Source organism: Urocitellus parryii, chromosome 10 (genome assembly GCF_045843805.1).
Source record: "Urocitellus parryii isolate mUroPar1 chromosome 10, mUroPar1.hap1, whole genome shotgun sequence".
NCBI lineage: Eukaryota > Metazoa > Chordata > Mammalia > Rodentia > Sciuridae > Urocitellus > Urocitellus parryii.
In genome coordinates, this window is record NC_135540.1 from 87,176,825 (window position 1) to 87,191,710 (window position 14,886).

Consider the following 14,886-nt stretch of genomic DNA (forward strand, 5'->3'; position numbering starts at 1 on the left):
AAATCACTGCTTGGAAAGTTTCTTCAATGCTGACATGCTTCAATTCTGTTTTAAGATCAGAAAGAACTTCCTGCCCTGCAGAAAATATAATTTATTGATGATGGATAAATTTTCTTTAAGAAAAGTTAGAGCTTCTTAATATGAGCAGCATTAAGCCTGTCAACCGAATAGCTCAAATAACAAAATCTATCAAAATGTCAATCACTCCAACCAGACACAAGCTTTTAACAACTTTAATTGATATAATTGGTATGCAATATGTATTACAACAAATGTAGATACAGTGACATCAAATATCAAAGAAGTTGCACATCTTTCCATCTTTCAATTATGTGGGTTAACTTACCCCAAGAAAGAAATCTGGCAATGTATTCTTGGTTAGCACTAATACCCATACCAACTAGCACTTTCAAGATCAAAGTTGAAATGGTACATTCATTTGCCCTCCCCTCCAAGGGAAAAAAATAAAAGGGCAAAGGCAAAGAAGGTGAATCAACGTGCAAATTAGCATCTGGCCCAGTTGCAAAATTCATTTCCCAGATGCGAGGGATTGAACCATGCACCTTTGCAAGCAAGATGAAGAGCAAACAGATTACGTCAAACCACAATTGACCCCCACAAAGAATCCAGAAGACCTTGGGATAGTGAAGGACAGAGGTCTACTGCTGCTAGAGCTCAGGTATACATTCTGTGTTACCCTAACCTCATGGATCCTGACTCAAGAATCTGTGAGACCTATGTCCTGGGTTGTCCCTTCTTTTAGAGATGGAAACCATCATTTTTGATCCCAGGCACAGTTAACCCTGCTGTCTTTCAGCTGCACTGGGGCAGCAGAGCTATAATCACTGTCTGATGTGGCTATGACATAATTGCAGTTTTACAGAATAAGTAAAACAACACATCAGTATAACAGCAAACAGGAAACTGAGATCACTTATATATCTATGTAATACTTAAAATGTCTATAAATATTTTTTTTCCAGAAACTGAAAACATTGTAGACATGATTTCATTGATCCTCACAACACATCTGTGAGGTAGTATGGGGTGAGGTCAATATGAAAGCATCAACCCCATTTCAGAAACGAAGACGCAGACGTGCAGGGAGGGCAGGAGACTTCATCAGGGCTACAGGAAAAAAAAATAGCAAGTTGAATCACACTCTTTGATCATTTGCAATCCATCAAAGAGAGGCTGCTTGTCTCCCTCCTGCTCTGACATTCTCTTTAAAGCATTAGGACCAGTCCTACCTACAGATGGGATGTGGTTGTATAAGATCTACTGGGGCCATTTCCTTTGAGTGGACCTGAACAGACTCTCCGTGAGGTGAAGGACATTAGTTATTGGCATATATTTCAGATATGTTATGTGGTGTGTTTTCAATAACATTTTTAGAATAAACTTGCTAAAATATTTTGGCCAATTCAAAAGCAGAAAAATACAAGTTTGGCAAAATCAGTTTCTACCCTTAGGCATTTCACACTGAGTGTTCTGGATTAAGAGGGAAGTTGTCACCTGGCTGAATTCATCTGCTTTAGGCCCTGTCTTTGCTAGAAGCATTTGGAAGTAATCAGTTAATTGTGCAGGTGCTCTTCTTGCATGACAGCATCTTTCAGTGTGGAGAAATGCTTATTGCTTCAGTGACTTACAATAGGCCAGGGTACCAGGGAAGAGGCTGGTGCCTCTGACCCAGTGCATATGACAAAAGCAAGGTCCAGAAGTGGACTTCTCCAAAGTTGTTTCATGGACCTTGTGTCAAAATGTTTTTGGTTGAGGGGGGAAAAATAATATGGAATATCTGGATTTTATGGGCTTGTTCTTTGCCAAACTGAAAGCCCTGTCATGGGATTGGAAGTGGGAAGAGGGACAATTATTCAGGCCAAATACAGTCAGAAGGGAGGCTCTTGCTCTTGGTCCGTCTTTGCCATTTTTCTGAGAAGGTCCATGTCTTTTTTTTTTTAATATCTAATGTTCAGAAAACATTAATTCCTGGAAGCTTTTAATACTCATTGCTGACTCTGGTCATAGAAGACCTCTGGGGTCTTTGGCACCTAAAGGGTTCAGGAACAGATTTTTTTTTTTTCCAGAGAGTAGGTTGTGGGAAGTGGCACTGCTCTTGGTCTCTGACACCTGAGGGGGTCCGAAAAGCACAGCAATAGTGGTTTTCCTAAAAAGAGCCATAGTGTCAAGGTCCATGTTGAGAAATCTAAATCGATGCAGTTTTGAGTTTTCTATGATGTTACGGGATGACACATTTTGAAATGTATGTTTTCTGCTACATGAAATCAGGACAGAAGATGCCAATTGCTAATATCAGATGTTAGAGGAGGACATAGGCGGAGCCCTGAAATAAAACTCCCCAGAAACACACACAAAAAAATAAAAAGATAACCATCATGCCAAGAAATTATCAGCCAACAGACACAACACTTTGAGGATAAAAATGATACATTGCTTCATTTTGTTGAAAATAAAAGAGCATTACTAAACTGTGAGTGTCTCCTTCTGCCACAGGGGTGATTTTAATACATCAGGGCTTTCTGATCACAACACTACTGATGTTTTGGGTCAGATCATTCTTTGTTGTAAAGGGTTGTCCTGTGCATGGTAGGAGGTTTAGCTGTGTCCCTGGCTTCTACCCACTGGTGGTACTCCCAAATCATGGCAATTAAAAAATGTCAACAGACATTTTCAAATGTCCCTAAGGTGGGGAGGCAAAGTCACCTGCTGGTTGAGAATGACTGAAATAAATGGGTACCTTCAAAGATGAACCATAGCTTCCCCAAATTTGTTGAGCAGGATTTTAAGACTAGATAACCAATAAGTGGGTGTTCATATTAAAGAGAAGAAGAACTAAAGTAAGTAAATGGGACAATAAATGAATTTGTGGTGTCTGTTTCCTATGGTAATGCTTCAAAATGCAACTGTGGAGAGAACAGTGCCTCTTTTTAAATTTTTTTTTTAAGTTTGCAGTCATTATGTAAAAGACAGTAAGGCAGTGAACCAGTTGCTTTATGGGCATGAGGCAAGGACCATATGGGTTCCTCCAAGCCTTAGTGGATATTTCTGACAATTATGCTGGCTCCCCCCACCTGCACATGCCTCTCCTTTCTCTTCTTTAACTAAGCTCATCTCATAGCCTTCTCTTTTGGAACACATCTTGTCTGAGAGCTTGTGAGCTGGGATTCCAGGTGCATTTGAGCCACCTGGAAGAGAACAGGTAGAGGGCATGCTGACATCCAACAGCAGCCTGCTGCTTTGCCTCTAGACCCTCTGACCTCCTCTGGGGAACTTCCCATTTTCATCGTTCATTAATTAGGCAGCTAAGAATCATCAGCTAGCCAGCTTGTAGAGACAACCAGATAAAAGAGAGATTAAAAAGGAATCTGAGAAACCCCTGCTTCCACACATTAGGGTGAAATCCTCTGAGGACTTCTTTTTTTCCACATGGAAAATGTACAGAAAGTAAAGAAATAACCCAAACAAAAAGTTCCCCTAAACATAACCCCAACAAAACAGCTCACTCCCTCTTCCTTCATCCTTCTTGAAGTAGGTCCTCAGTGGTGCTGAAGCCTCCACCATGGTGGTCTACCCTGGCCAGTGCAAGTCTGGCCCATTTTGGTGGCAAACTGGCCTCCACTCACCTTTAAATCATGGTTCTTTTGTACCAAAAAAAAAAAAAGGGGGGGGGGAGAGTTGTAGCAGCCAGAGGAGAGGGATAAAAACAAAACAACCATACCAACACAACAGGGCTTAAGATTGTCGTTCAGTGTGCATCAGGTACTTGTTATGAATTCTACTGGATAAGCACTTATAAATAAAGAACAGTTAGTCCTCAGCCCAGGCCACAGCCCTTTGTTAGGAGTCGTCGTAGAGAGGGTTGTTGTAGTTTCCCCAGGACCCGTAGTCATGGTCATCCAAAAGCCTTCCATAGGAGGAATGCCTGGTGAGAAAGAAGACAAGGGTTATGGTCACTTGGAGAAGTCATCCACCTAAGGACAGCCTAATATCGTGCCACCTGAACCTGGGAGGCCTATAGGCCAGCTACAGGGAGAGACATGATGTTCCCACTAAGACAGCACCTTGGCAATGGACCAATCCACGACCTAAGACTGGGAAGGCCCCCATTTACCAACACCCTGTGAGTTACGACCGGTCCACCTGGGAGCCTAATTAGCACTTTCTATTGAGATCAACTGGGTCCTTGTCTTTCTCTTCTACCTGCAATACAGGAGAAGGAGGAGGAAGCGCCATTTCCATAGCTATTTCATAAGAAGCAAAGGGAGAGGGAAGCTTGCACCCAGCCTTCTGATTTAGTCCTTGCAGTTAATTTTCCTTGAAATAATATTGACTACCATTGTTGTCATCACCTCTCCTGACATCTATATTGTGTTTTATAATTCACAAAGTGCTTCCATGTTCGGGTTTTACTTGATCTTCAAAATAAAGCCAAAGGGAAAGGAAGAGTTTTTCCTTATTCCTCTGATGAGGCGTATGGGGTTCAGTGATGTTAACTGATGTGCTCACAGTCATTTGACTGAGCTGTGAGTCAAACTCCTGCCTCCTGGATCTAAGTCCAGTGCTCAGAGCTCAGACCCCCAGGGTATGATGAGCACTTGGGTTCTATGGCAGTGAGGGTTAAGCAGGCTTTGGTGGGTCATTCTGGAAAGCCATCACACAGTCATTATTTCTATAAGAAACCAAAGTCATATGCTATCACTCTTCTATACAAAAGCCTTTGAATGGCTCCTCATTTCACACAGAATAAAGGCCAGAGTTATTACAATGGTTTGAAAAGCCCTAAAGGATCTGACCCTTGATGGGATCTTTAGCCAGGCACTGTGGTGCACAACTGTAATCCCAGCACCTTGGGAGGCTGAGGCAGGAGGATTGAAAGTTCAAAGCCAGCCTCAGCAAAAGTGAAGCATTAAGCAACTAACTCAATGAGATCCTGTCTCTAAATAAAATACAAAAAAGGGCTGGGGGGCGAATCAGTGGTGGAGTGCCCTGGGTTCTATCTCCGGCAAACAGCCCCCCTCCACACAAAAAGAGGTCTTCAGTACTAGCTCAACTCCAACCACAATGGCCTCCTCTTCATTCCCATGCCCAGGAGAGCCTTGTGTCAGGGTGTCATGTACTGTTCCCTAGCTTGTTCTCTAACATACTAATTATTTGGTTTGCCATTGCCCCTTTTTTCTCACTAGACTATGAGCTCCACAGAGTTCTGTTTATTCTTTGCTCTGTCTCAAGCACCACAAAGAATACCTGGCATATAGTAAATCATAAGTAAATACTGGTAGAAGAAGCAGTGTTTGGAAAAAATACATCCTCAGTTCCCCCAAAAGCTAATTTGTCCACAAGATGGGAGCTTCCTGATGAGGGATATGGTCATTTTAAGACTAAAATTAATAGTAGGATTGGAAGCACACCATAAAATGAGCATCTGGTGCCTCAGAGGTTCATGCTAGCAGGTGAATTATTGTATCTCGTCACTGGAAACCACATATCCTAGAGTGCAGAAAAGCATGCTAACTCCTCCTAATCTTTCTCTTAGCTAGCTATGAAAATTAAACAACTAACATTTGCCAATAAATGGTTGGAGTTGGAGAATATTATGCTAAGCAAAAGAAGCCAATCCCACAAAACCAAGGGATGAATGTTTTCTCTAATATTCAGATGCTAATTCACAATAAGGCGAGGGGCACTAGGGAAGAATAGCATTAGCTTAGATTAGATAGAGGGAAGTGATGGGAGGGAGGGATGTGGGGATAGGAAAGACAGCAGAATGAAACAGACATTATTACTGTACGTATATATGTGACTGCATGGCCAATATGATTCTGCAACATGTACACTCAGAAAAATGAGAAATTACATCCCATCTATGTATGATATATAAAAGTGCATAAATGCATTCTACTGTCATGTACAACTAATTAAAACAAATAAAAATATTAAAATACAATCTGAGACACACAAAAGTATTTGCTCTACTTATATCTATTGCTAAAGTAACTGCTATTGCTTTTCTGAGGTTCATTTTCATTGGCCAGGGATTTGCAGAGATGACTTTCTGCAAAGGATCAGGCCCTTGCTGTGCTCATTTCAAACTCTTTGCCTTCAAAATTCTGATTTATGCTCAATCTATATACCTGGAAACCTGGAGATGTTCCACAATAGACTCTGCCCAGCACAAATTAGTTGCTGATACTGACCAAGCCAACTGCAAATACACTATTCATATGCTACTAGGTATAAACAGTTAAATATCATAAAATTATAAAATAGCTATTGCATCAAGAGCAAAATATTAAGTGTTCAGATAGAAGAAAAGGACCTAAAGACCTACACTCAATTTCTTTGGATGTGGGAAGGCAGAGGCACCACAAACAGCAACCCAGACACTTGATTTATAGGAATAGGGGAGGTAGTTTTGATAAATGAAGGTCAATGGATTATCTATGGCTGGCACTCCCCCAGGTTGAAACCTCCAGCTCCAAACAGTCCTTTAACAGGATAGTTGAGAAATGGAAGCTGTAGGATGCACGAGTGAAATCCTGAGCATTATAACATTGGAGCCCAGCCAAAATTTTCTGCATGATAAATCTGGCAAACATTTATCTGATAAACATGCTCTTTTATTGATGAGGCACCACAGCTTCACCTTTATAAGGGAACTTAATTTATCCAGCATTTTTATTTCTATCATATCAATTTACTCCCATTAAATGTCAGTTCAGTCATAGATATATGTCTTGAATGTGTTTTTAAATCCCTTTTCCTTCATCTATAAAATGGAGAATTAAAAAAATTGCATTAGGGTTATTGGGAGAATTAAATGAGGTAATGCAAATTAAAAGGCTTGGCACACGGTAAATACACAGAAAGTACTGGCCAATACTACTTCTTAATTTTTATTATAAGGAAACTTGTACAAGTACATGCTAAATCTGAAAACAGTGAGAACTCTGAATGAAAAGTGACTCTCCTTCCCACCAGGAATGCCTAAAACTATACCCCAGGCATAGTTATAAAATCAGCTTCTTATATTATTGTTATTTGAATTTTACAAATTATTATTATACCAAAGTGGGATCAGAGGATTAAATACCTTCTGGCTATCAGGTTTTGTTTTTTATGGTTATTTTAGGCAAGATTATTTGTTCAATACTGTACCTGAGTCTGTTGTATTGTCATAATAGTAATCTACTATGCAAACACTAGTAAAATAAAAAGACTGATCCTTGCATTTGTTTTTCTTTTCCTTCCCACTTGAATGAACAGTGAGTTGAGAAAATGCTGACAAACGAGGAAAAAATTGCAAGAGATATAGATAAACCAAAATAGGGAGTTGCTGAAATTGTAGGGCTTGTTTTAATACATTCATGAGCTTAATCAAGAAGAATTGGGTGTGTTGGGATTCAAGCCAGGTTTGAATAAATCCAATACTACTGTAGAAACAGGAAGACTTTTGTGCATATGTGATGAGGGGAAAATAAATAGAAAGTGAACTTCTCTCTCTAGGTCAGAACTTCTTAAAACATGGCACATTTTGGATGAAAATGAGAAGGTTTTCAGATTGGCATTTGGAGAGTCTAAGAAGTTAGAACAACACAGCAAACAAACAAAAACCCCTCCCACTCCCAATTTTAAGAAAGTGGAACCCAAGAAATTTAGATTTTGTCATTGTTATTTAATGGTATAACTGCTACTGAAACCAAGGTTTCCTGACTCTATAAGGCAGCATTACTTCATCTAATTTTAATCTGAACAACAAGCTGTAGAAATGATGTCATTGTCAGGTCAAGGCAATCTTGCCTACTTGTTTTCTTAATAGTGACTGGCACCCCTCCAACACAGCTCGGTTTTCTGTCACTGTGTCTTGCTCTTCTTGGATGGCAAAGTCTGGGGGGGAGAGTATGTGTTGCTTTTCTTTTATCCGAACACCTAATATTTTGCTCTTGGTGCAATGGCTATTTTATAATTTTTATGATAACTGTTTATATCTAGTAGCATACAAATAGTGTATTTGGAATTGGCTTTGTCAGTATCAGTGGCAATTCATATGGCCCGTAGCAACTCGTTGTACAATATAACTAGAGTGAAGTGAAAAAAATTCATTAAAGAATGGCAAAGGTCAAAGCCACCATTATGACTTTAAGGTTAGAAAGGGGAAAAATAATTAGAGTTAAATTCCCATGTAATGGTGTGGCTTTAAAGCACTCAGCATAGTGTCCACGGTCCCCATCAATGGCACTGCACTTCTCAGTTTGTGATTCTACTCTATTAGTTAGCTAAAAGCAGAATCTGAGAGGGCAAAATAAGAATGGTTCCTTTCCCACCCTTCCCTCTTTTCTCTCCTTCTCTATTAGCTTTTCTCTAATGAACAGCAACACTCCCACTCCTACCCCTAATTGGTGACACTTTGCTGATGACAACTGGTAAATGTGGTAACATCTGTTTGAGGCCTCCTCCACTGCTATAAAAACAGCACCTAGGTTAAGATAATGATAACATTAATACTTAATTGTCCTTAAGAATGAGTGAGATGTTTCACCTGTGTTGAAACAATGTATTTTAGAAAACATCTCCTTTACTAGGGTTAACCCCCAGTTCTCTGAGTCTCTACCTCAGATGGCTACCACCACTTCCCCCACCCCACCTTGGAAGTCCTCTCCTTTTTCATCAAGCAAGTCTTGCCTTTCAGTCTTGAGTGCTTGTCATGGCCTAAGAAGGAGGGATGCAGAGATGATTAAGACATGGCTTAGTGCTGGGAAAACACAGCTGAACTTGCAACTCATTAGCCATTAGTAATTAGCCTTCCACTCTTATCATCCATTAGCAAAGCTGTTTGGTGCAGCTGTCACTGTCTCCTCTTTGTTTTCATTGGTGGTTCTCTCTTCCTGATTGTCATTTCCCTGCCTGGCTCCTTTCATGTAACTGTTCACTGAAAACTTACCATCTAAGAAGGAAGCTCTATTGTGGGACTTTGGAGATGCCTGAGTCAACTAAAGGGACCCAAATCCCCATCCTCAGGAAGCTTAGATCCTAGCTGGGGGGAGACACAAAATGTAAGTGACCAATATGAATAATATGGTGGATGGTAATAAAGGTGGTGGAAAAGAATTAAAGCAAGGAAGAGGGTTGAGATATTCCAAATGGGAGGGAGGGATTGTGATTTTGAATATGGTGACCAGGGAAGGTGTCACGAAGATGTTATTTGAGTGGACATAGAGGAGATGGAGGGATGAGCCACATGGATATCTGAGATACATCCTACAGACAGAGGAAGCAGCAGGAGCAAAGGCCTGAGCCAGGTGCAGACAACACATCTGTGTCACGACTCAGGATCCTATTGATTTCATCCCCCAAATCACAATGATAGACACATATCCAAACATTATTTTCAAAATCCTCTTGCCATAGTGTGGGTTTTTTTAAGCTATTACATTTACACTGATGTTTAAATAATCAAATTTACTCTGAAGAGTAAAATTGTTTACTTTAAAAAAATTATCAGCCAAATTCCATACTATGGGCAGACAGTTATCACAGAGGGGTCTGCACACTGGCCCATCTACTTATCTGTAAACAACTCCCGAGTCACGTGGTGACCAGTGAAAGTGTGTGGTTTAATAGATGCCCATGGCTTCCCCTTCCCCAAACCTGTTTCTTCATGATTTGAAATAAATATTCACCCCCATACTTCCCTACCCAGAATCATTCTCTCATCCAATAAGTGTTTAAAGCAGCTATGAAATGTCAGGTAGTTCCAGGGATTTGTACTGATCTAGTGGAGACACTGGCAGAGAATGCACGGGTTCAAGAACAGGGAAGCAAGTGGAACCAAGGAGGCCAGAAGAGGTTTCCAGACAACTTGGAATCAGACAGATCAAAGGGGTGAATCAAATACCTCTGACAGATGGGACAGCATGTCCGTAGTTACAGAGGCATGAAACAATAGGGCTGTTTTCTGGGAAACCCAACAGCACAGTGGCCGTTAAGAGTGTTAGGAGATGAGGATGAAGCAGGGGAGTCCAGAGTGTGCGCTCTGGGCCAGCAGCATCGGCATCCCCCGTGTGCTGGTTAGACATGCAGATGCATGGGCCTTGCCTGAATCTACTGAATTGGAGTCTAGGGAGAGAAGACCCAGGAAACTGTGTTGTCTCATAAGGTCTCCCCCTAATTCTCAGGTACAAAAAACCTTGAGAGCTATTGAATTTGAAAATTAAACTACATCTACACAACTCCAAAAGCTGATCTGAGAAAAGCCTGTGGATAACACGTTCTAGAAGATCTTCGTTTTTGTGGCTGGCTGGGCCTACTTTCTAAGCACAGCAACAATCAGAAGGAATCAGTGGTATGAAATGTAATCACTATAAGGCATAAAGTAAAACAGGTGACTTTTCACAAAAACGCCTTAAAGGCCAGGCCCTGTTGTGTCTGTAAATCAGGATCACATTTAGTTCTGTGAAGGAAACAGCTGTGCTGTCTGTCTGGGTTACCGGCATACCTAATTATAGCAGGGTCCACTTCTCTGGCCACGGCAGACTTAGTCTGTTGCACAGGGAGATTATCTCGTGGACAAACACTTTGGAACCAACTTCAACAAAATGGACTTACCTCATTCTTTAATCATGGCTAATTAAAGACACCCTTCTGGAACAGATAGGCAGGAACTTTGCTTTCTTTTAAAGTTGCAAACAAGCCCTAGAATAAACACTTCCCAGAGAACGTTTCTATTTATGAACATATAACATGAATTTAACTGCGCCGGCATTTCAGAACCTCCCCTCTGCCAAAGTGGAACATGGAAGCTGGCCACGACAATACACAATTAGAAAACCGGGCTGCTGTGCTATCTTCCTCCTCCTCCTCTCCCCCTCTTTGAATCCTTGATACCTACTGAATGCAAATGACAAGGATGGGGTTATTCTTCCAAACCCATGGGCCGCAACTAGCAGCCTCCGTCTCATAGAGCACCTGTGTGCCAAGCGGTTCTGACAGCAGTTGCTGCGCTAAAACATCAGCCAGCCTTTCGGCCACTCACATCACACCAGGCACTAAACAATTCTGAGTTATATATTGTCATTGTGCTAGTGCCATTTTTACAGACAAAGAAACTGGGCACAGAGTGATTAAGACCCAAGGGTTCATGCTATGGTCTTTCCATGTTCTCTACATCCATTTCTTCCTTTCACCTCAAAACAACCTTGAAAGAGATGTACTATTAGCTCTATTTTTGTACTTTGTAAAAATCGAGGATGGGGGGGATGATAATTTGACCAAGGCTACCTAAGGAATCAGTAGGAAGATCAGTGCAGCACTGAACTTGACTTCAAAGCTCACTTTCCTCCGTCTACACCATACTGCTATTGGCTAAAAGAGGGATCACTGGCACAGGAGGGCTCTGGTAGGTTTAGGGCAGTTCAGTTTTATAAGCCATATCCTAAAGTGGCTCAGGCTATAAAAAGATACAGTTCTCCTGGCAGGGGACACTGGAACAAAACTAGAGGTCAAAGGTCCCTGGAGAACAGGAGTGTGAAAATCATGGTTAATGAGTCTACCAAAGCCTTTGGAAGAAATGAGATGGGGAAAAGGTAAAAGGACTGAGCCACGGTTGGCAGGTGGTGCAAGGAGCATGGTGTCCTGGTGGTGAGGCCATCTTTTCCAGTGGCCTCTCCCCTTGCATTTTCAGGGACATTGGCTGGGTCAGGGCCATAGCCCATGGTTGTAGCCAGAAGCTAATGTGTTCCCTTATGAGCTGTGATCTCAGTCACTGGTTGCTCTGGCCAAGTGAGCTAAAAGACCACAGATAATAGAACCCTTGTCATGTTATTTTCCTCAGAATTCTGGGAGGATAGAAAAAGAATAGACTTTCAGCCAAGGTAAAGCCTAACCTTGTGCACACTTGCATGCGCACGTGTGCATGCACACACACACACACACACACACACATACACACCACATATAGCACATATGCATCAATGAAGCCAACTATATTTTTGATGAATGCTTAGTGGGGTTTTCCAAGAATCTGACAAAATAACACTTGAAAGGGGTTTAGCATAGCCTTAAGATTCATGAGAACTATTAATCTCCCTATGTTATCATCTTGCCAAATTAATTAACAGAGGCACAGAAAGGGGGTTTTCTTAGGGGGTTTCCAAACCAGGGGTGTGATTATCCATCCTTAAGTTTATAGTGACACACTTAAGTAGTACAATAGATAAACAGCAACCTTATATTTAAACCATGTGGACCTTTCTATTTTTAGGAGAGAGAACCTACATGGGGGAAAGAAACAATGATTAATTCAATTTAATAATTCATTGAGGGGCTGGGGTTGTGGCTAGCATGTGTGAGGCACTGGGTTCAATTCTCAGCACCACATAAAAATAAATAAATAAATAAAATAAAAAGGAATGTGTCCATCTACAACTGAATATATATATATACATATATATATACACATACATACATACATACATACACACATATACACACACACATATGTACACACACACATATATATATATTTTCATTGAATTTATCTGGCGTTAGGGCATTGGGGAAAGATAGTTTAAAATAACATTTTATGTAATTTTAATCAGCCATCATTAGAACAGGTTTGTAATGGCCTGCTAATAACATTTCCTAAGTGCAGTAAGTTTTATGATGGCAGGACTGTGTCTCATCAGTCAAGTGGTCAGTGTTTAAAGAAATGCCCAGCCCATGGCTGATGCTCAACATCCATCTGTCTGTGTCTGTCTGTCTGTCTGTCTGTCTATCTATCTTTCTGTCTATGCTTATGTTTCCTCACAGTTCACTGCTATGATATTGATGGTGATGATGATGTTGGTGGCAGTGTTATGTACTTGGGAAACAATATCCATTATTCTCTCAATAATGCTACCAGGTAGTAACCTTATTTCACAGGAGAAGGAAATGAGGATTAGTGACTCACTGTAACATGGTCAGGCCACACTGTTAGAAAGTGGTAAAGCTGGGATTCAAACTAAAGTCTCCCTGCTTCTGGAGTCTGAATATTTATCACTGTTCCAGTCTGCCTGCCTATAGCCAGTGTTGGATTGCTATGAAAAATTTGAATTCTTGCCTCAAGTCAAGAGAACACATTTTTGTAGAGGAAACTATAAACCAGCCAACAAATAAATGAAAAAGAAAACATAATAGTAGACATTGATAACAGCCAGGATGAAAGTAATAAAGATACCATGAGAATAAATAACAGCCAGGTGTGGTGGTACTTGCCTGTAATCCCAGTGGCTCAGGAGGCTGAGACAGGAGAACCACAAGTTCAAAGCCAGCCTCAGCAATGTCAAGGCACTAAGCAACTCAGTGAGACCCTGTCTCATATAAAATACAAAATAGGGCTGGGGGTGTGGCTCAGTGGTCAAATACCCCTGAGTTCAATCCCTGGTATCATGCCCCCCCACCAAAAAAAAAAAGAATAAATAACAGAGGCATCAAACTGGAAAGAAGTCTGTCAGAGATTCAAGTTGACATTTGCCATGTGAGAAAAGAGCTAGTTCAGGGTGGGGGCTAGGGAGAGCCAAGGGCCTGGGAAGGCAAGAACCCAGTAAGTCCTAAGAATTGGAAGGGAGCCAGTCTGCAGAGCTCACTGGTCTGGAGGGAGGCAAAGGTGTGCTGAGCCAGACCAGGTAGGCAGGGGAAGGTCTGTGACTGACCTCTAGGGCCACTGTGAGAGTTGAAATTCAATTCTGAATGCAGAAGGGAGCCAGCCCCTGGGGGATTGTAAGGGAAGGAGTGATGGGTTAGAGCAGCTTCCATAAAGATGGTACCTTCGGCTGGGAGGGGAATGTGTTGGAGGTCACTGAGTGGCTGTGTTCACCATGGCAAAACATGTCCTTCTGTCCCTTGTTACAGGCACTGAACAGACTGGCAAATAAGACTGCCACTTGCCATCTGGTGTTTTACAGCTGGAAGGACACTCAGAGAGTGTGAATAATGTGGGGTTGAGACTTTTGGATTTCACAGAGCAATAGAAAAAATGGTGGATTCACAGTACAGCAGCTTTCAGTTAGAGATGGAAAGTAAAATCTCAGCTGTCATTGATGATCATCTTCATTTTGTGAAAGAAAATACTTTTTAGAACTAAAAATATAAGGACATAATCTTAGAGAAACAAAAAAGCCCAGTTTTAGGGGGTCATACTAGAGATTGAACTCAAGGGCACTTGACCACTGAGCAACATCCCCAGCCCTATTTTGTATTTTATTTAGAGACAAAGTCTCACTGAGTTGCTTGCTTTTGCTAAAGCTGGCTTTGAACTCATGATCCTCCTGCCTCAGCCTCTCAAGCTGCTGGGATTACACGTGTGTGATGGAAAATGCTACACTTTCCTTTCATTTTCCACATTTTGCTCTAAAACCGGTGAACACCTCATTAACAGATCGGGTACAAATCCACAGATGAGTGTGCAGAGCATCATATTTAGGAACCACTGATCCCACTCCCTGAGCATGTGGCTCCCCTAGGGTGGTGACAAGGTTGAAAGGCAGAGACTGCAGGTTCATCTCATCCCATGACACCATCAGGCTGCATATTTCAGCTTATTAGCTTTGCTTTGCCAAGTTTCAGACACTGGACTGACTGCTCTTGATTAGTGTGGGATACACTGACCACATTTACCTCTCTGCCTGTATTTCTGAGCACTATGACATCAATTAAGAAAAAAAGACCTCAGTGAAACAGTTCTTGGCCTGGAGCCCCACAAAATGGAATCATCTTCTTTTTAAAGAGGATTGAGGTGTATCTCACCTGATCTTCAGATATGCTGCGACCCCAAACACCAACAACACCACAGCAATGACGGTCACTGTAATGGCGGCAATGCTGCCTGCA

General features: G+C 41.4%; 1 protein-coding gene across 2 annotated transcripts in view; it reads right to left on the reverse strand.

Moving 5' to 3' along the window:
* Positions 1-232: 232 nt before the first annotated feature.
* Parm1 (prostate androgen-regulated mucin-like protein 1) overlaps positions 233-14,886 on the reverse strand; it is a 103,148-nt gene continuing 88,494 nt past the window's right edge. Inside the window, exons 3-5 of one of the 2 annotated variants that reach the window (XR_003302558.2) lie at positions 14,803-14,881; positions 3,740-3,943; positions 234-1,128 (exon numbers count right to left, since the gene is read on the reverse strand). Coding sequence is in view for 1 of the 2 variants with exons in the window: in XM_026408462.2 (XP_026264247.2) it covers positions 3,859-3,943; positions 14,803-14,881 (164 nt within the window). In the remaining variant the exon portion in view is untranslated. Of the gene's footprint in view, positions 3,944-14,802; positions 14,882-14,886 lie in introns of both variants that reach the window. The other variant, XM_026408462.2, reaches the window with a different exon arrangement.